Source organism: Vombatus ursinus, unplaced genomic scaffold (assembly GCF_900497805.2).
Source record: "Vombatus ursinus unplaced genomic scaffold, bare-nosed wombat genome assembly UNPS02014810.1, whole genome shotgun sequence".
NCBI lineage: Eukaryota > Metazoa > Chordata > Mammalia > Diprotodontia > Vombatidae > Vombatus > Vombatus ursinus.
In genome coordinates this window covers 16,684,565-16,703,804 of record NW_020954588.1, presented here as the reverse complement: position 1 = coordinate 16,703,804, position 19,240 = coordinate 16,684,565, and the positions used below count along the sequence as shown (strand labels likewise).

The 19,240-nt window shown below is 38.9% G+C and overlaps 2 protein-coding genes across 4 annotated transcripts in view; one reads left to right on the top strand and one right to left on the bottom strand.

The window, feature by feature from the left end:
* The window catches only part of MED12L (mediator complex subunit 12 like), a 385,357-nt gene that overhangs the window by 41,277 nt on the left and 324,840 nt on the right, over window positions 1-19,240 (bottom strand). The window contains exons 25-34 of the mRNA XM_027875724.1: window positions 19,006-19,208; window positions 17,480-17,668; window positions 12,327-12,401; window positions 12,003-12,193; window positions 10,472-10,633; window positions 8,269-8,380; window positions 4,800-4,889; window positions 3,846-3,955; window positions 3,500-3,635; window positions 2,535-2,696 (exon numbers count right to left, since the gene is read on the bottom strand). Coding sequence (XP_027731525.1) covers window positions 2,535-2,696; window positions 3,500-3,635; window positions 3,846-3,955; window positions 4,800-4,889; window positions 8,269-8,380; window positions 10,472-10,633; window positions 12,003-12,193; window positions 12,327-12,401; window positions 17,480-17,668; window positions 19,006-19,208 — 1,430 coding nt within the window. The remainder of the gene's footprint in view (window positions 1-2,534; window positions 2,697-3,499; window positions 3,636-3,845; window positions 3,956-4,799; window positions 4,890-8,268; window positions 8,381-10,471; window positions 10,634-12,002; window positions 12,194-12,326; window positions 12,402-17,479; window positions 17,669-19,005; window positions 19,209-19,240) is intronic.
* Window positions 2,977-19,240, top strand: part of P2RY12 (purinergic receptor P2Y12) — a 58,657-nt gene continuing 42,393 nt past the window's right edge. For all 3 annotated transcript variants that reach the window (XM_027875727.1, XM_027875728.1, XM_027875726.1), the window contains exon 1: window positions 2,977-3,100. The gene's annotated coding sequence lies outside the window, so the exon portion shown is untranslated. The remainder of the gene's footprint in view (window positions 3,101-19,240) is intronic.

Here is a 19,240-nt window from a genome sequence, read left to right as displayed (position 1 = left end):
TTTAAGGCAATCAGGGTTAAGTGATGGGCCCAGGGCCACACAACTAGTAAGTGTCTGAGGCTGCATTTGAACTCAGGTCCCCCTGACTCCAGGGCCAGTGGTCTATACACTATGGCACCCCCAACTGCCCCTTACTTAGATGATCCAGGGGTGGATGATTCTTTTACAGAACAAATCCTTTTATTAACGGGATCTGTTCTGTGAAGTTTGGACTCTGTTAAAAGTCTGTACCCAAGGAACTAGAAAGCCACATGCAGCCTTGAAGCCACAAATTTCCCCACCCCTGAGTCACATTCTAATTACACTTTGAATTTATGCACATACTCAAGTTATACTAGTATGAAGCTATGTTACGACCCATCCTTGTGCTCCAAGTGTTCTGACTTTGTCATCTCCCTCACTAGAATATTATGGTTACTTCAAGTAGGTACTAGATCATTCTTTGTACTTGTATCCTAGTAGACAGGATGGCATAGAGACGGGGCTAAATAAATGCTTGGTGATTATCTTGTTCATTAGCTCTCTGTAGAGGTTATATATGTGAGTATATATACATATACACATATATAATACATGTAAATATATGTGTATATATAATATATATACATATATAATATAAATGACATTTTTACTTAATTTTTAGAAACAAAAAAAAACCCCTACCTTTTCCCCCTTATTTCACTGAAAGTACCTCCAACACTTCAATAAAAATGTTTCTCTGTCCAGTTACTAACAGAGGGAGGCTATTAAACACCTGTGGATTCATTTATTAGTTATTTCTGTCAGACACTTCAGTATCATAAGAACCAAATTCCTTTCATTTCCATTGAGGTTTCTATTAACTTCACTACAATTCCCTTTCAGAGCACAAACTCATTTCTGCCAGTCTTATAGAATGGTGTATGTTAAGTCTGAAGAGAAAAAACAAACATGAAATGAGTTTTTGCACTAGGTCTGTTGATATTTTCTTTGTTGAGAAGTCTGCAAAAGAATTCTAGTCTAAATTACACCAAAAATAATTTATTTATCATTTAGAACCACAGATCAGGGATGGGAGATGAAATCTAATGCCACCCTCTCATTTTGCTAAGAAGGAAACTGAGGCCCAGAGAGCTAAACTATTTTGCCCAGCATCACACAGATAGTTAAGTGGAAGAGTCAGAATTTGAACTCAGGTCCTGTGACGACAAATTCAATGTACCTTCTTCTGCTATCTCTCTCTGCCTTTCTGTATTTTACAGCATCTGTTTCAGTGCCTTGAACATTTGCTAATTTATCAATAATTAATAATGATCAATAATTATTAATTATAATACTACAATTGTATAGTAAACTAATTATCATTATTAACTAGAATTATCAATATATAATAGTAATTATATAATAATTAATGAACAACAAATGTTGGTAAACAGTATCTAATCCAACCCTTTCATCTTATAGACGAGGAAACCGAGGCCCAAAGAGTTAAGGTGCCTGGCCCAACATCACCCAGGTAGTAACTGAAAGAGTTAGGATTTGAAACCAGTTCTAGTGATTATAAATCTGCCTTTCTGTATTTTAGAGTACTTACTTCAGGGCTTTGAGCATGGCAGGCTCTCAAATGTTTGCTGATTTGATGATAATGAACAATTCTGCATGATTTCAATCAAAGTTTGACGACAAATCTTTACTATTGTCTTGGATAGAACTAGAGTTGTTTGTTAACTTTACACTTTTATTTATAGACTGCCCTATGAATTAGAGTGATTTAAACATGATACTTGGCTCTATTTTTATAGCATTATTTGACAGTCTTATAACAAATCTACAGATCGCTAAGTACTTTTCACACATTATTTCATTTTATCTTCACAAAGGACTTTCGCAAAGGCAGCACAGCATGGTAGAAAGCTGGTCTTACAGCCAGGAAGTTCAGTCACTGACATCTATGACCTGGGGCAAGTCATTTTAAAACCCTCAGTGTTCTAGACAGCTCTTTAAGACTTTCAGTTATAAATACGGAGCTTCCTCACCCGGGAATTCTTTATCCTAATGAAATCACAGGCCTAAATCCCTTGCCCTATCTCTAAAATCCCTATGAAAAAGGAAGGCAGATCAGGTATTATTTCCATTTTGCAGAAAGAAAAAACATGGGGCTTAAGTAAATGACATGCCTGTGAGCATTCAGGGTTGGTGACTGTCAGAGAAATGACTTTCAGAACCAGATCTTTTGCCTCCAAAACTTCGAGGCTTTCTTCCCTCCTTTATCTTCATCCTCACCATTCAGGAACAAACACACGTGGGCCAAATGTATGGCGTTTAGCCACTTCCCCATTACTGAGCGATTTAAAGATTAAAGAGTATCCAGAAACTGCCAAATCAGGTTACCCCAAGAGGGTGGTCTTCCACTGCCTAGTGAACTAGAAGACTTCATCAATTACTTGGGACACCCTGGTAGTTCTCATCCAAAAGCATATGACTTTAATAAGCCCAAGGCAAAGCTGGAAAAGAAAGATGGGGTATAGATAGTTAAAGAAAACATTTACTCTTGCCTGTTTCTTATCTATGGAGTCGAATCCTGCGATTTTATTGCCCTTTGTGTCTATCAAGGACCCCATAGGCTCACAAGTGATGACATCACAGGTCTGCTTGGGCAAAGGCAGCAGCTGGCGAACTTTGTCGATACTCTCTGATCGTTTGTCACCCAGCTCTTTCTAGAGGAAAAAGAGAAGTGGGAAGGAACATTACAGGGACAGCAGAAAAGAAATGAGGAAGCTCCATTATGCAATATTTCCTTTTCTTCTATATGGATGCTCTTCAGAACTTAATTTTATGCTGCATTACTATTTGTGTGTATGTGTTTGTGTGTTGTGTGTTTTAGCGGGAAGGGGAAGAGGGCACTGTTAGTTCTGTTTTGATTTTTTTTCATTTCTTCAATTCAAGGCAAAAAAAAAAAAAGCACATAAATAAAAGCAAGGCACCCTTGCCCAATAAACGACATAGGACTGACATGACCCAAGATACAGGGTGGCATGAGAAGTCAGAACACAGGAGCTGATCCCTGAAGGGCTCTCTCACATGCAAGGGCAGACCACAAGCTTCTCCTGTCATTTTGTTGGTAAGGTAGCTGACTGCTTTGATTTTTGGGGGTGGGGTGGGGTGGAGTGTTCTTTGGATATGGTTTTTACTGGAAGTGATATGTTTGTGGTTAATGAAAGAATACAGACATTAGAAGTTTCTAGCACTATGATAATTTCTTATCAGATGCCACAGGGGCACCATCTGTCTCAAGCTAATTTGGGCATTATGCCTGTTTATTTGTGTAGTTCTTCTTAAGGTACCTTCTGAAAAGATTCTCTCTGTGCTATAAAAAGAGAAATAATGTCAGAAGTAGAATCCTGAGAGTTTCTGGGAGCTATGCCTCAGAGCGATAGGCACAAAATTCAAAGCATGCATCATTTTAATCATTTTTCTTCAGCAAACAGGATATAATAACAATTGTGAATGAGAAACGTACTTTCAATTTCTTCACTAGATTCATGTAGGCTCTCTTGTTTTCTTCGGCTCCACCCTGGGAGGAGCTTGACAGGTCAGAGGCTAATGTTCCATTGATCAGGACACCCAGCATGTCAAGAACTGTGGTGAATAATTCACTAGGAGGGGGGTAAAGATTAAAAAAAAATAATAATAAGTTTCATTTCAGAAGAGTAATAAGGACACCCATAGGCTAGCCAAGCATTCTCAATTGCTTTCTTTCAATGCACAGATGTTTGAATGTACCCAGTAAAACAGGTTGCAGAATAAAAAGAATACACCACATCACACATGCAGGAAGAGAAATTGGAAATGATAAAAAAACATACTTGTTAGTCTGCATGTCAACAGTTCCTGAAGTAATTATCTGAAGGAGCAGAAGTGCCCAGTCAGTGGTCCACTGGGTACTTCTTTGCACAGTGTCAAACATTCCTCCTACCTAGCATGTAAAATACAATAGAAGGTTGCATTATAGATAACCAAGAGGGAACACCACCACTATTATTCTCGGCACCCCAGGGGGGATTAGTCAGGGTCTGATCACTGGCAGGCTGCCCTGGTCACTCTCCCCTCTTGCTCTCTCCCTGGCTTCCCTTTCCCCATTTGTTGGGGGAAAAGCAGTAAACTGTAAAAGTGTCAAGATTCTTCACATTTGGAAAATCTGGACTAAGTTATGGTAGAGGAAAAAATGGGAGGTCAGTTTGAACTAAAGAAAAGTCTGGTTTACAATTTTATAATCAGTATCTTGGGGCTTTTAGGTACATTGAAAGACCAGAGCTAAGCTAGTAAAGCATTTCAAAGTAGCCATCCTAATCATTTTACAACCAGAAACCAAATCCCTCTCCTTCTTGAGATTGCCTGGCATTCTCTTCATTTTACAGATGAGAAAAGTGAGACCCGAGGAGGTCTCATACCTAAGATAGTGGCAGACTAAAACTAGGTAGGACCCATGTGATGCGCTTTCCATGGTAATTGCAATGCTCTCTTCTTTGTCCTTCCTACCCTTTCTCTCAGGTCCTGCTAGATCAGGTTCAAGACTCCCAGGCTAGACAAAGTCTGAAATAAATACCTGCTGTGACCTCCTAGGGAAGGGAGCCAAGCCAAAAAAAACAAAACAAAACATAACAAAGTAACAATGAGAATTGATACAAAGAGATAATGGAATGAGCCACTTTGTATTACACAGTTTGCATGGAGGACCAGAAATGGAAGTTATTTTCATCTGGTTAATTTCTAATTTGATTCAGATAACGAAATAAGAAAGCTCCAAGTATTTCTCCTACCAAATTAAGACGTAGTTGTAACGCCTCGTGCATCATTTGCCTTGCTTTAACATCGTCCTGGTAACGTTCTTCTCTCCAGTTACTTAAAATCTAAGATGGAAAAATAAACGTTTTTCTGTTAGAATTGGATTTTTCTCTTGTATGGTACGAAAATGTTTCTTTCATTATCCTCCAAAGGCAAACTTCAGACCCTTTGGTGAACTGCATTTATTGGAGAACAGCAATTTTTTAAAAGCAACAATAAGCTTATTATCTGCTTTGATTTTACCTTAGTAATTTGCTTCTGTCTTCCTTAATGTAAGAATTTTGGTAATTTCACTGCTTCTCTGAGCCAGGAGCAGGGGCAGGTAGAGGAAGTGAAATTCAAATCAGTCACTTTCACTACCTCAACACTTCTGATAATAATGGGTTTTTGTGTTATTTTTTTTAAGGGCAGGGGAAGCAATATGAAGTAAAACAGAGGTCCCCAAAATGTGGTCCAGGGACTTCTATGAGTCCCCAAGATCCTTTCAGGAGGCCTGCAAAGTGAAAACTATTTTCACAATAATACTAAGATGTTTTAATTTCAAATAAAGTAAATGTTAATGGGAGTAGCTGGGTGGTGCAATGGCTAGAATACTGGGCTCGGGAGTCAGGAATACTCAACTTCGTGAGTTCAAATCTGGCCTCAGACACTAGCTGTGTGACCCGGGGCAAGTTCTTGGGGGTGGCAGTCCTAAACAAGGGACAAGCAGGACTAGCTTGTTTTCTAGGAAAAAGGCTTGCTGGGAGGTGGTGGACAGTCAGGGAGACCTGAGCTTAAGTCCTGTCTCTGACATATATGGCAGCGTGACAGTGGGTCAGTCACTAAATATCTCAGTGCCGTAGGCAGCTCTCTGAGGTGGTGACCTGCACTGGCCAAAGGAATTTCCTCACCCAGAAGGTCCTCTTACCAGCGAAATTAGAGGTCCAATCCCTAGTGTATGTTAGCCTATCCGGAGGCACAGCTGTATTATGTTGTTAATCAAGGATCCTATTCTTGAACCTTCTAAATACAGAAGAGAGTTAATGTCCGTGGCATTGCATGCATTTTTATGCATAGCAAGAGTTTCCATCTGGTATGTGTTCAGTCATTTTTGGTCATGTTGGACTCTTTATGGCCCCATTGGTGGTTTTCTTGGCAAAGATACTGGAGTGGTCTGCCATTTACTTCTCCAGCTCATTTTACAGATGAGGAGACTGAGGCAAACCAAGTTAAGTGACTTGCCCAGGGTCACACTGCTAGTAAGTGTTTGAGGCCAGATTTGAACTCAGGAAGATGAGTCTTCCTGACTTTAGTTCCAGCACTCTAACGACTAAACAGGTGTGTTCTCCTTGTATTAGACAAGTGAGGAGAGAGTGGATGTCAAAACCACAAATAGTTTATTCTTCCAGAATCTGGACAATGTTCAATATATAAAAAGCTCCTTGATAGGGAATCTAACAGAGAAAATGTGTTACAGCTGAGACAAGGGTATTTCCCAAACTCATCCAGGGACCAGATCATTACCCAAGTCTTTATCATACAAAGACTGTCTAAGCTGTAATTGCTGTAAGATGAGATGCAATCTAATTAACTGAAAAAGGACTGAGAAAAGGCCAATAGACTTGGCAAGTAAGAGACCACTGGTAATTTTAGAAAGAGTAGCTGCAGTTGAATGACGAGGTCAGAAGCCAGACTGAATAAGGTTTAAAATCAAGTGAGAGGAGAGGAAGGAGAGGGAGGGAGTATAGTATAGAAGAAATAAACAGCCCACATTCGAACATAATCACATGAAATGTCCCATAGGTCTAACCCTCTGCATTTATATCTGGAAATGAACTCAAGAGACGATGTAATCTAATCTCCTTATTTTAGAGAGAAGAAAGCAAGTGAGACTCAGTTTCAGATAGCAGTAGAATGTGGACTAAAACCAGTTGCCCCAAATCCCTGCCTAGTGCTTTCTCTAATATCCCACCCTTTCTGCTTCCATGATCACCAAGAAATCTTTGATAGTTGCATTGTTTCCCCTGATACCTTGATACCAGGAAAGGGGTGCTAGAAATATACATCCCTTTATTATAAATTCATAATTTCACATTTTAGCCCAAAAATTAGGATCTTGACTTTTGATTAGCCTGATTCAGCTCCTCTGAGCTGGTAAAATTGTGTTTCTAAACCTGCTATGTTTTCTTTCTTTCTTCTTTTTTTTTTTGGTTGGGCAATGGGGTTAAGTGACTTGCCCAGGGTCACATAGCTAGTAAGAGTCATGGGTCTGAGACCAGATTTGAACTCATGTCCTCCTGAATCCAGGGCCAGTGATCTATCCACTGTACCACCTAGCTGCCCCTAAACCTGCTAAGGTTTAGAACAGGTTTGTGGACCTAAGGTAACCCCAGCAAAGTAGAGGGGAAAAAAAAAAACAAGGGGCATTTTTAGGCCTCTATCATCTTCTTACAAATACATACGTCAGACTTTTCTTCCATTTATGGGGAGAAATGATGAGATGTGTTGTTTGGTTATTGAGATTATCTGCAATTAATATAATTAATCAATTGATTACCAATTTGATGAATCATTTTGATTATCGAGGTTCTCTGTAGATGGAATCAAGCTGAAATAAATCTGTATTTATGTGTCTGTTGTGTTATGGTTTGGGGTTGTGAGCTAGGCAGATCAGTGAGCAGAGTGTTTTAATTTTATTCATTCAAATTACAATGAACTAGTCAAATTTTAAAAGGGTTTTCCTAGCAATTACTACAATTCAACATAATAATAAAAATCATAACAGCTGTCTTTTATATGTGTTTTAATGTTTGCAAAATGCTTTACAAATATTATTTCATTTGATCCTTACAACCACATTGGGAGGTAAGAGCAGTTATTATCCACATTTTACAGATGAAGAAACTGAGACTGATAGAGGTTAAATGATTTGCCCAGGGTCACACAGCAGGAAGTGTCTGAGGCTGCATTTGAACTCAGGTCTTCCTGACTCCAGTTCCCATGCTCTACCTGCTGTAAGTTGTTTGTGATCCCATTTGGAGTTTCCTTGGCAAAGATACTGGAGAGCTTTGTCATGTCCTTCTCCAGTTCATTTTACACATGACGAGGGTTAAGTGATTTGCCCAGGGTCACATAGCTAAGTTGGAACTTAGGTCTTCCTGACTCCAAACCTAGCACTCCTAGCTGCCCCTGTATGATTTAGTTGCCTATAATTAATTTTCTTTGTAATTTTCTTTATTTTATTTCAAGCATTCAAAAACACTAATCTGAGAAAGGCTCCATAAACTTCCCCAGAACGCCGAAAAATTAAGAATCTCTGCTTTAGATAAAGATGGCTGGAGGGGAGGGGAGAGGGATGACTGTGCGTGCTGATGATTTTAAAATCCAAGGTTCAAAAGGAGAACCAGGAAATCGATGACTGTGAAATATAAGCCTGGCTGGCTCAGTAGCATACATCTCCGTTACCTGATTAACTTGGTTTTGCAGGGATGTTAGCAGTCCTTCCCGTTGTTCATCCTGTCCCTTAAGGCAGGTAAGTACCAATGACAGGAAAGGCTGCTGACTTAAGAGAGACATACTATAAAGGAAACAAAAGGAACAGATTAAGTTAGGAGAATGGATTATCACTTCCTGTCTCCATATAATTTCTTCCTTCTGGTTGTTTGCTTTCATTTGCTTTACTCTTAAAAAGAAAAGAGAAGAAGGAACTCAGATGGAATTTATATAAATCACATCTTTAGTAATAAAATTTTAGAAGCAGTACAATATTTTCAGAAGTTTAATATGTCCAGAGATGGCAGAGCATAAAAGACTCATTGGTTTCCTAATGGGGAGAAGGGTAGGGTAAGTGGGAAATTAGCATGTGACTTCAATAAACAGAATTGAAAAATCCACATTCAAAACATTATGGATGAATCCAGGGCTTTTCAGATTAAAACTGAGAGAATATCATATTTTAGGCACAGAAAGGACCTTGGAGAGCATTAATCCAGTAGTGACAAAATTTAAATTTAAGGGTCTAGTCTATTTGCAAAACTATGAAACTAACCAGTGTCTCTTCACAAGGATATTCTTCTGAAGGCCTGCATAACACATTACTAGTTCATTCTGCTCATTTCATTCCTAAAATAAGACCAAAGTTTAAACATCTGTGCAACATTTCATCTTGTCCAAAGGATGGTTCACACAGAGATCAAAGGATCATTGATTTAGAGCTGGGAGGGACTTTAGGAGCCACCACCTAGTGTGACTATCCCATTTTACAGATAAGGAAACTGTGATGCAGAGAGAGAAATACCTGGCCCAATATCACATATAGAAAATGGCAAGGCTGGGATTGAAACGCAGGCCCACCCCTTCCAAATGTGCTAGCCTGTATAATAGGAAGAGGCAGCATCACAGTGTAAAATTCTAAGTTTGGATTCAGAATACACAAGTCTAGGTCTCAACTATGGGCCAGTCATTGAACTGTTCTGGGCTGCAATTTCTTCATCTATAAATCTGTCATAATAATCTTCACACTACCTACCTCAGGTTTGTTGTGAGAAAACACTCTCTCCATAGAAAAACACACTAAAAACTCAAATTTGCACATAGATTTTACACCGCTGGAGGAATTCCATAATTGGCATTCAATGAATATTTGTTGCATTGAATTACAAACCAAGTTATATTCAATTACAATTGAATCACAAACTAAAAAAAAAATTCTTAGAGAGTCCATTGACACAAGCTTGGGGTAGGGTTGGGAGTACAGTTACACTAATGAGGGGGAAAATATCAACTGTCTTTTTTTCAGGCAAAATAATGTGAAAAACAGTATAGAAAATGTTGGCACAGTAGGGGCAGGGAGTGGTCATAAAATTTCTTCCAACTGTGAAATCAGCGTCTGGATTTTTTTTGGTGGTAATAATAACAACTCACATTTATATAGCACTTTCAGGTTTACCAAGTACTTTATTGACCTCAGCTCCTTGAAGTCGACAGTATATATAGATCTCATTTTACAGGAAAGCGACTTGTCCATGGATACACAGTAAATGTAGCAGCAGTTAAATGATATAACGGAGAGTGCTTCGATTAGAGCCAGGTGGACCTGGGTTCAAACCCTGCCACAGACACTAGCTGTGTGACAAAGGGCAAGTCACTTAAACTGGGCCTCAGTTTCCTCCACTGGAATAATAAGAGGGCTTTCAAAGGTTCTTTCCAGCTCCCAAATATATGACCCTATGGTCTTCTGTCTGCTTTTGGGTATTGGATGGAATTCTCTCTTGACTTTAGTATTAGGAATCTTCATTTCTCAGTCATAGTATCATTTTGCAAATCTAATTGCTTTAAATCATCTTATTTTGAAGAAAAAGAGGAACTGAGAACAATACTGGGAAGTATAAGGCTGAAGGCACTTTGAGCCATTGTGTAGTTGAACTATGATTCAACAGTTACAAGGATTCCTGATGATCCACTGGACTTTAGCAGCTCAGAATTTTCCATCGTTTTCTGTGCCTGCCCCTTGCATTGAGATGTTTGGCTCGGAGGAGCTGGGTCAGCACAGAAATATTCCAGTAAACCTTTTCCTTCCAATCACCCTCTGTTGGAGGCTAGGCTGCTTGCTGTCTGTGTGTCAAGGATTTGGAATTCTGATGGAAAGAAGCATTCTATGCAGTCTTACCTTTTTTGCTTTTGTCGATCTCTTTCCTTCTTTGAGGATGATCCCAAGTGCTGTCCTTTCTCCAGTTCTTCCCCAGCAGCTTTTAGCACCCTGCCCTGAACGGAAGTGGGCAGCTTTGCAATGAGGGGTGCCACCAGCCACACACCCCTGCGTTCAGAAGAACTAAAAACCATAAGAAAATTGTAAATCACCACATTCCAAAGGTCACCCTCCTTTCCTCTGCTACTCTCATAACGGACGCATAAAGCTAGAGCCCCAGTCAAGTTGCCTAAGCCACATCATGATATGAACAAAGAGCCTTCCTCTCTGTCTTTGTACATTCTGGGCAGTCCTTTGCACATAGTGGGTGCCCAATGTTTGTTGAATTAAATTGAATCTTGCCAAGCAAACATTCGAGTTCAACCTATCCACTCTGATGGAAAACAAATGTCAGAGATGACAGTAACTAGCTGGTAGAACCCACAAAATGTTTTAGAATATATGAGGAAAAAAATTTCTTTTGAATAAAAAAAGATTTGGGAGTATTTTGTTTTATCCCACACCTCCATGATTTTTTTCAGAAGCTGAGATTTTCAAATTTTCTTTCTTCAGCAGAATAAATTCTCTGCCCCAACAGTCAGCTAATTCAGTCAACTAGTCAGTTTAAAAGAGAGTACACATGCATATCTATTTAAAACCTGGATTTCATCAGATTGGGAAACTCCTTTCCTGGAAGCTCTCTCCATTAAAGCAGACTATAGTCCATGTGGGTCAGGGGTGGGAAACCTGTGGCCTTGAGGCACATATGGCCTTCTAGGTAGGTCCTCAAATGCAGCCCTTTGACTGAATCCAAACTTCACAGTATTCAGTCAAAGGCACACTTGAGGACCTAGAGGGCCACATGTGGCCACAGGTTCTCCACCCCTGACCTAGGTCTTGATTGATAGGCCCTAAAAAGACTGTGAGAGACTCACTGAGGTTAGGTGATTTCCTACTACGTCACAGTGCGGGTTAAATGTCTGATGTGAACTCAGGTCCTGTGGCCTCCACTGCTATCATCTCTTCCATTATGCTTTCATTTTATATTTTAATACAGATAATGAATTTTCAAAGAATTAGAATAGAATAAATGCACTGCCTTAAAAAACTACAAAATAAGATTTTTTTTTTCCCTTGAGTGATTCAGTCATTAAAATCTTATAATGTCCTGTGGGGCTATATAACTGCAAGCTATGGGAATACCAGTAGCATTTGGTATTCAGTCAAGGAGCCCAAGGGACTTAGTTAATATTGGTTTTTAAGCTGTGGATCCAAGGCACCAGAATTCCTATATTTTGAGTTCATATGTAAATCCCTAAAATATTATCTACCAGTTCGCCTAAGCAACCACTTGTTAGGTAAATATAATTAGCCACTTTATTTCCCAAGTCATTAATTCTTCTTCCAGTTCCTTTTCCTGCGGGACAAGGTGGTTTTCTCTTAGCTACAATTGATTTGATTACAACAATCAGATTTGTTACACATCGTAGAAAAAAAAGGCACGGAAAAATACCTTAGGAATGTCTTTTTACCATTCTGCCTTGTGTTACTTGTGTCGCCATTTCCAATAGCATTTGGGTTGAAGAGGCCTATACCAGAGTTAGAAGAGTTATTGTTTAAATCAGCGGATTGCTGAAACACCTCTATTGTCGTCTTTGCAATATTATCCAACAAGCAGTTCATTTCAGCCACAGACCCAGAACCCTACAGTAAAACATAAGTAAGCTAGCACACTCACGGCAGGTTTAACTGAATCCAAGACCAAACCCGAACACGTCGTACTTGACGGGAAATCATTAGAATGAAAATAAAGGTCAAAAAACAAAGCAATACTCACAGGCTCCTTCATGCATTGTTTGATCATTAATTGGAGTTCCAGCCAGGACTGTCTGAGAGTCCATTGGTCTAGATTCTGAGTAAAATTTATGGAATTAATATACATAATAAACATTTCACAAAGTAATACTACTGTTGCTGATTTTTGTTTTAAACAGGAGACTATCTAGATAGGATCGCTTTGTTTTACAAATAAGGAAACTGAGGCTCAGAGAGGTTAAGTGAGTGGTCTGTCACACAGAAAGAGGCAGAAGCAGGTTCTGAACCCTGATCCTATCACTCCAAAGCCCTGCTAAGTAATCATTTAGATCAAGGTATTCCCTTTTCCATGTATAATAGGTGTGTATCTACATCTTTCTATCTATCTATCTTAAAATATTCTAGAACCTGTCCTGTCTTTATTTTACTGACATTTTTAAACAACTTATCTGTTTTAAGTCAAATCATATCTCATCTAGTGAAAGTCTGATAACTATTAATAAGATATTAAAACACAGAAAACAAGACTACCCTTTTTAGGCAGGTGCCATTTGATACAAGAGTCCTTTTGAGGTCTATAGTAGCTTTAGGGACATAAGATTGCAGTCCTGACTGTGTATTTTTTATTTCTGATTAATGGGAGCTCTATTATCTCCAAATGGTGACGAGAAAGGGATAACTAAAAGGTGCTTTTCCCAGGTTTTGGAATAGTTTAGGTGGCTTTACTGTAAACACTTTGCCTTTGTGATTAATGCTTTGCTTAAGTGAATATTAAAATCAGTCAATCAGTCAACAAACACAGATTTAGAGGCTGACATACAAAGAGAGCCAAAATATAGTCCCTGCCCTCAAGGAGCTCACATTCTAGTGAAGGGGATTATTAAAGTTTGTTTTGTTTATGCACCAAATGACAGATGTAGAGAGGTGGGATTGCTCTAAGAAGTCAGTCTGGGCCACCTCAATGACTATTTGAAGTTGCCTAAGCTAGGAATTCAGGAATAAAGGAAATCCCTCCCCTCCCCCCAGGTCACCCCCCCCAATATGTTACTTAGATAAAAATTCTAGCATTATCATAAGGGAAAAAAAACAAGGTAGGTCAGTCTACTGATCAGCAAGAGCCTATGATTATCAACATGGATTTTAGTTAATACCTTAGGAATAATCATAATAATACCACATTTTTGTACAGGACTTGGTTTCCAAAGTGTTTACACATATGTTGTTTTCATCTGATCCTTTCAAATTCATTTTGAGTTGAGTTGAGTGGAAATAACTTGCATTTTGCTAAAAATGAAACATAAACTCAGCGAGGAGACTTGCCCAAAGTCACAGAGATGTTTCTTGATCATAGACTTGGAGCTAAAAGGAACCTTAATATCCCTTAGTCAAATCCTCCTAATTTTACAGATGAAGAAACTGAGGCCCAGAGTTTACATGGAAAGGAAGTGGCAAGACCAGGGTTAGAATGAGGACTCCTGACTCCAAGATCAGTGTTATCTGCAATTCACCTACTGTCTTCCTTTCTGTCAATGGTGGAAAGATTGTGGTCACACAAATCAACACTATCTTGCTTCAGGGGAAATACAGTGATTAATAATCAATCACTTAACTATGTACTGGGCATTGTACTATATGAGAGGGATACAAAGAAAGGCCAAACAAAACACTCCTTTCTCTTAATCAGTTTAAATTCAAATGGAAGAAACAACATATAAAGAATTACATACATAAAAGATATATACTAAGTGGACAGAAGGCAACCTTAGCAGAGAGGGAAGGCTCTGGAGGAACTGAGAAAAGTCACCCATTGAAAGGGGACCTTGAGTGGAGTCTTGAAGGAAGTCAGGGATTCTGAGAGTCAGAGGTGAGGAAGCAAAGAATGTCAGGCATGAGGGACAGCCAGTGCAAAGGTAGGGAGATGGGAAATGGTGGGTGTCGTATAGGAGGAATGGTAAATAAGTCAGTATAGCTAGATTGCAGGGTAGCAGAGAGGAGGAAAACATAAGAAAATTTGGAAGGTAGAAATGAACCAGGATGTCAAGGACTTTATAAAGTTTTTTAAATGGTTTTAAATGAAAAAATGACATGGCATTTTGAAATAATAATGATTATATAAAGCACTTAACACAGCGACTGGCACAGAGTTGGAGCCATACAAATGTTAGCTATTAATATTGTTATTGTTATTGTTAGGATGAAATGAGATAATATTTGTAACGTGCTTAGCACAGTGCTTGGAACATAGTAGGTGCTTAATTTTATTAATATCGTTCAGATAGTTTCTAATAGAGTGTAAAAATTCACTTAAAATATCTATTAACTATATTCTAAATTAGCATTGATGTACATAGCAGGTGCTTAATAACTCTTTGTTGAAGCTGAATGGATGTTAATAAGACTTTCACAGAAAAGTGTGAACCCAGAAAACTCAGCAGATCAAAACTGGCAAGGCTGTAAGTTAGCACTGCTCTGGAGGCATTTAACTTCCAGGAACTTCCTTGAAGTTTCAGGAACTTCAAGCTTCAAAAAAGCCATGTGTCCTTTCTAATAAGAACAGGCTAAATCTGTAGAAAAGTGAATGAAACATGGCAATGTTGGCAGTCCTGTATTTCAGAATGGTGTTAGGCACCAGAACAAATATAGTCCCAAATGACAAAGTGCTCATTTTCACTCTTCAGATATCCCCAATATTTTCTATGATGAGTACAAACAATTTCATTCAACTTAATTTCCCGGGAGCCCACTTTATGCAAGGCACTCCAAGACATAAAGATGTATAGACATACACCACAATTCCTACCCTCAAATAGTGTCCATTTTGATAGGGGTGATGAGGTTGTATATAAATAAAAAAAATACAACACAGAATTCATGAAATGCCATAAAAGAAATGTAGGTATTCTGTGCGTGTGTGTGTGTGTGTACACACACACACACATATACATTTACATATACATGTGTATGTATATGTATATGAATTTCTATGAGACACTAGAGGAGAATATGATTAATTTTTCTGGGCTTCAATTTTCTCATCTGTGAAAAAAGAAACTAGGTCTAAAGTAGCTCTAAGGTCTCTTCCAGTTCTAAAAGCCTAGTAGATGGAGCACTGGCCCTGGAGTCAGGAGTTCAAATCCTACCTCAGATACTTGAGACTTACTAGCTGTGTGACCCTGTGTCACACAACCTGTGTCACTTAACCCCACTTGCCTTGTTAAAAAAAAAAAAAAAAGAAGCCTATGATTCTAATTTTGATGGAACTCAGTGAAGGCTTCATGGAGGAGAAAACATCGATGCTGCTTGGTCTTTGAAGGATAGATAGGAATTTCAAGAAGTAGGGATGGTGGGAAACTGATATTCCATAACAAAGTACGAAGAAGACAAAATATAGTGTGTTTGGCAAATGGTGAAAAGCTGGATTCGAGTCTAGATCTAGCAAAATATTTGAAAGTTCCTTATAGGTATCTATCCCACATAACAAGGAGAAATATGGACTTAATTATTCCACATAGTTTGCCATAGATGGATGGGAAACTGGCTTAGTGATTGGGCCTCATGGTGGGCTGTTTTAATGGACTGATGTCAATATGAAAGAAAGTATCGAGATCAGAGTTTCTTAACCTTTTTGGTGTCATGGCCCCATGTGGCACTTTGGTGGATCCTATAGGATTCTGCTCAGAATAATTTTAAATGCATGAAATGAAATATATGAGATTACAAAGGAAATTACTTATACTGAAATATAGCTATCAAAGTATTTTCAAAAAGCAAATTCAGAGATTTCAGGCTGAGAACCACTGTTCTAAGAACAGTGTTCTTAAGGATGTTCTTAAGAATATCCAAGTCATAGAATTCTGAAATTCTATGGCAAGAGCCTATTTTATACAACAGGAAGAGGCCAAGATTTGGGAGCCATGAGACAGAGATTCAAATCCCAGTTCCAAAAACTTACTAGCTGTGTGACCATGGGCAAGTCTCCTCATCTGCAAAAAAAAAAAAAAAAAAAAAAAAAAAAAAAAGGGCGATGATCTCTAGTTCATGGAGTTGGTGTAGGGAAAGCATTTTGGAAACCAGAGAGCATAGTATAAATGAGGCCTATCACCATCACTGTTGTTGTCATCATCATTGTCATTTTTATTATTGCTCCATCATGGGAAGCTGAATGAGTCTACAGCCATGGAAGTTGCACTGGTCTTGGTAAACATCCACATTATATCCTCTGACTCTCTTAGCAAGTATTCCACATAGCACACCTTCAAGACTCTGCCTGATGTGTATCAAAGAATAAATATGGAACCTCTTTGAAGTTAGAAAGTCAAACCTATGCTGCTACAAGCTATATGATAAAATATAAGGTATTATTACTATGCCAGGAGAGTCACAGAGGTGGCTGGGGGGGGGGGGGGGGGGGGGGGGGGAGGTTCAGTGGACCTGGAATCAGGAAGACCTGAGTTCAAATGCAACCCAAAAAACCTACTAGCTATGTGACTCTGGGCAAGGCACTTAACCTCTGCTTGCCTGAGCATCCTCATTTGTAAAATGAAGATAATAACAGCACCTATCTCGCAGGATTGTTTTGAGGACAAAGTGAGATAACATTTGTAACGTGCTTTGCAAACTTTAAAGAGTTATGTAAATGATAGTTATCATTATCATAATTATTACTTTACATTTCTTAGTTTGTGTAGTAGAAAATAACCTCTGTGAAAGTAGGGATTTATCTTTTTTATCTTTGAGACAATATTTCTTGTGCCTAGCATACAGTAAATACTTAATAAATGCTTGTAGATTCAGTCTGAAAGAATCTCAAGGTTTCCGCCCAGTTGTGAAGGCAGGAGGCCTAAGTGAGAGCCTGAGAGAAAGGATAGGCTAGGATGATGGCTAGAAAGTTGTCAAAGTATAAACAGATTCTTAAAATGTCAGCTAGCACCCTTGGTAAGTTAATGAGCTTGACAGTATTTGTGTTTGAATTAAACAGAATATCTCTATGTTAAAATGGGGATTTAAAGATAGAGACACTCTGGCTGACCTAAATCAAGACTGGGCTCACCATTTGGAAAGAAAAAAAAAAAGACGAGGAAGGAACTTCTGGGTGTTATTTTATAACAAGGAAAAATATGTCTAAGGATAGTCACATATGTCACTGGCAAAGTTTGAAAAAATGCACATATTTACCTGAAGGATGCGCTTAATATGCTGTCTTTGAACATCATCACCTTCTGTACATTCTTTAATGCCATGAGGATAACAGATCAGCTGCAGCAATTTCTGCGCTTGCTTGTGTGAAAGAACAGGGTCCAATATAAGGTCCTTGTCCGTACACAATCTCTCAGGCTCTTTCAGACAATGTTCTCCAACCCATTCCTGGAAAGAACGTAATAAGGGGATAAGAGGTAATTATTTATAAGCAGAGTGAGTGAGTGAGTGAGGACTTATTGGCTGGCAGGTCAACAGCTCAGTCTGGGAATGCAACTCACCAATGGAGCTGAAGATGGCCCACGGGTCACAGATTTAGGACCAAAGAATCCTCCAAGAACAAAAAGTGTAACCTCTTCATTTAAAGCGGAAGAAATTGAGGCACAGGGTGGTTAAGTGACTGACCAAAAATAACATAATTAGGACGTACACAAGGTGAGATTTAAACTCAAATCTTCTCGACTCCACGTCCTGGTGGGAGTGTTTCCGTTATTCTCCCATTGCTTCTCCTGGCTATAAATCTTTCACGTAAGTATTTGACAGGTATATAGGTATGGTTCTTTCAGAGGTAGTACTAAAGGCTGGCCTTTTATTTTTCCTTTAAATTCCACTAATAAGTGGGAATATAGAAAAAAAAGTTAACCTAAAAAAGTAGCAATATTAAAAAAATATAATGACTTTATATCTCTTCCCCTTCCAAAACAGGGGACTGAAAGACATCTTCAAGGTCCTACATGGGACCTTAAACTGTACATATTTCTTTGTTTGTTGTCTTCCCCAAATGCTTTCCCTCCAACAACTCTATGAAGTAGAGATCATCCCCCTTTTTTTGCAGATAAGGAGACTTGCCCATGGTTACACAGCTAGTAAGTTGTTGGAGCTGGGATCTGAATCCCTGTCTCATGGCTCCCAAGACTGTAAGCTTCTTAAGGGCAGGGATGGTCTTTTGCCTTTCTTTGTATTCTCAGCCCTTAGCAGAGTGCCTGGCACATAGTAGGTGCTTAATAAATGCTTAATGAGTAGATAGAGCACCAGCCCTGAAGTCAGGAAGACCCGAGTTCAAATCCAGCCTCAGACACTTGATACTTTCTTGCTGTGTGACCCTGGGCAAGTCACGTAACCCCAATTGCCTCTCCAAATAAAATAAATACATAAAATTTAAAAAAAATTTCTTATTGATTGGCTGACTCCTAGAATTATCCCCTAATTATATTATTAAGACTTGTAAGAATGCCAGTTGTCTTATGGCTGTGGGCTGATGTGTGTGCCTTAGACAGCCAGAGGTCATAAATGTCAGGAGTTAAATGCACCCAAGGTTCGGAGGAATTATTGCTAGATTCACGACATCAGGATAATGTCATCGAGGAAAAACATTGGGAAAAAATGCACAGCCACATTGAACAAGCATCAGAGCCACACAGGGAACTTCCTTTCACAATGAATTGCTCTCTCTTACAAGGGCCTCTTGAGTATTCCACTCTAGGCAATGGAATCTGGAAAAGTACCTGCTGGCAGATTGTTCGTAGGACATAGCGAGCGTATTCGCTCAAGCTGGCGGTTTCTATGGAAACCGCTTTTCCACATGGCTTCATGGACTGTGAGGCATTCCAAATATCGTCATCATTCATGTCGTCTAGTAAGCCCCTCATTGTGAAGTCCTCACTTTTTAAGGTGTTGGCATTACTGTTGCTACCAATTTCGGCATCTCCTATGAAGCAGAAACACAGAAATGGTCCAGTT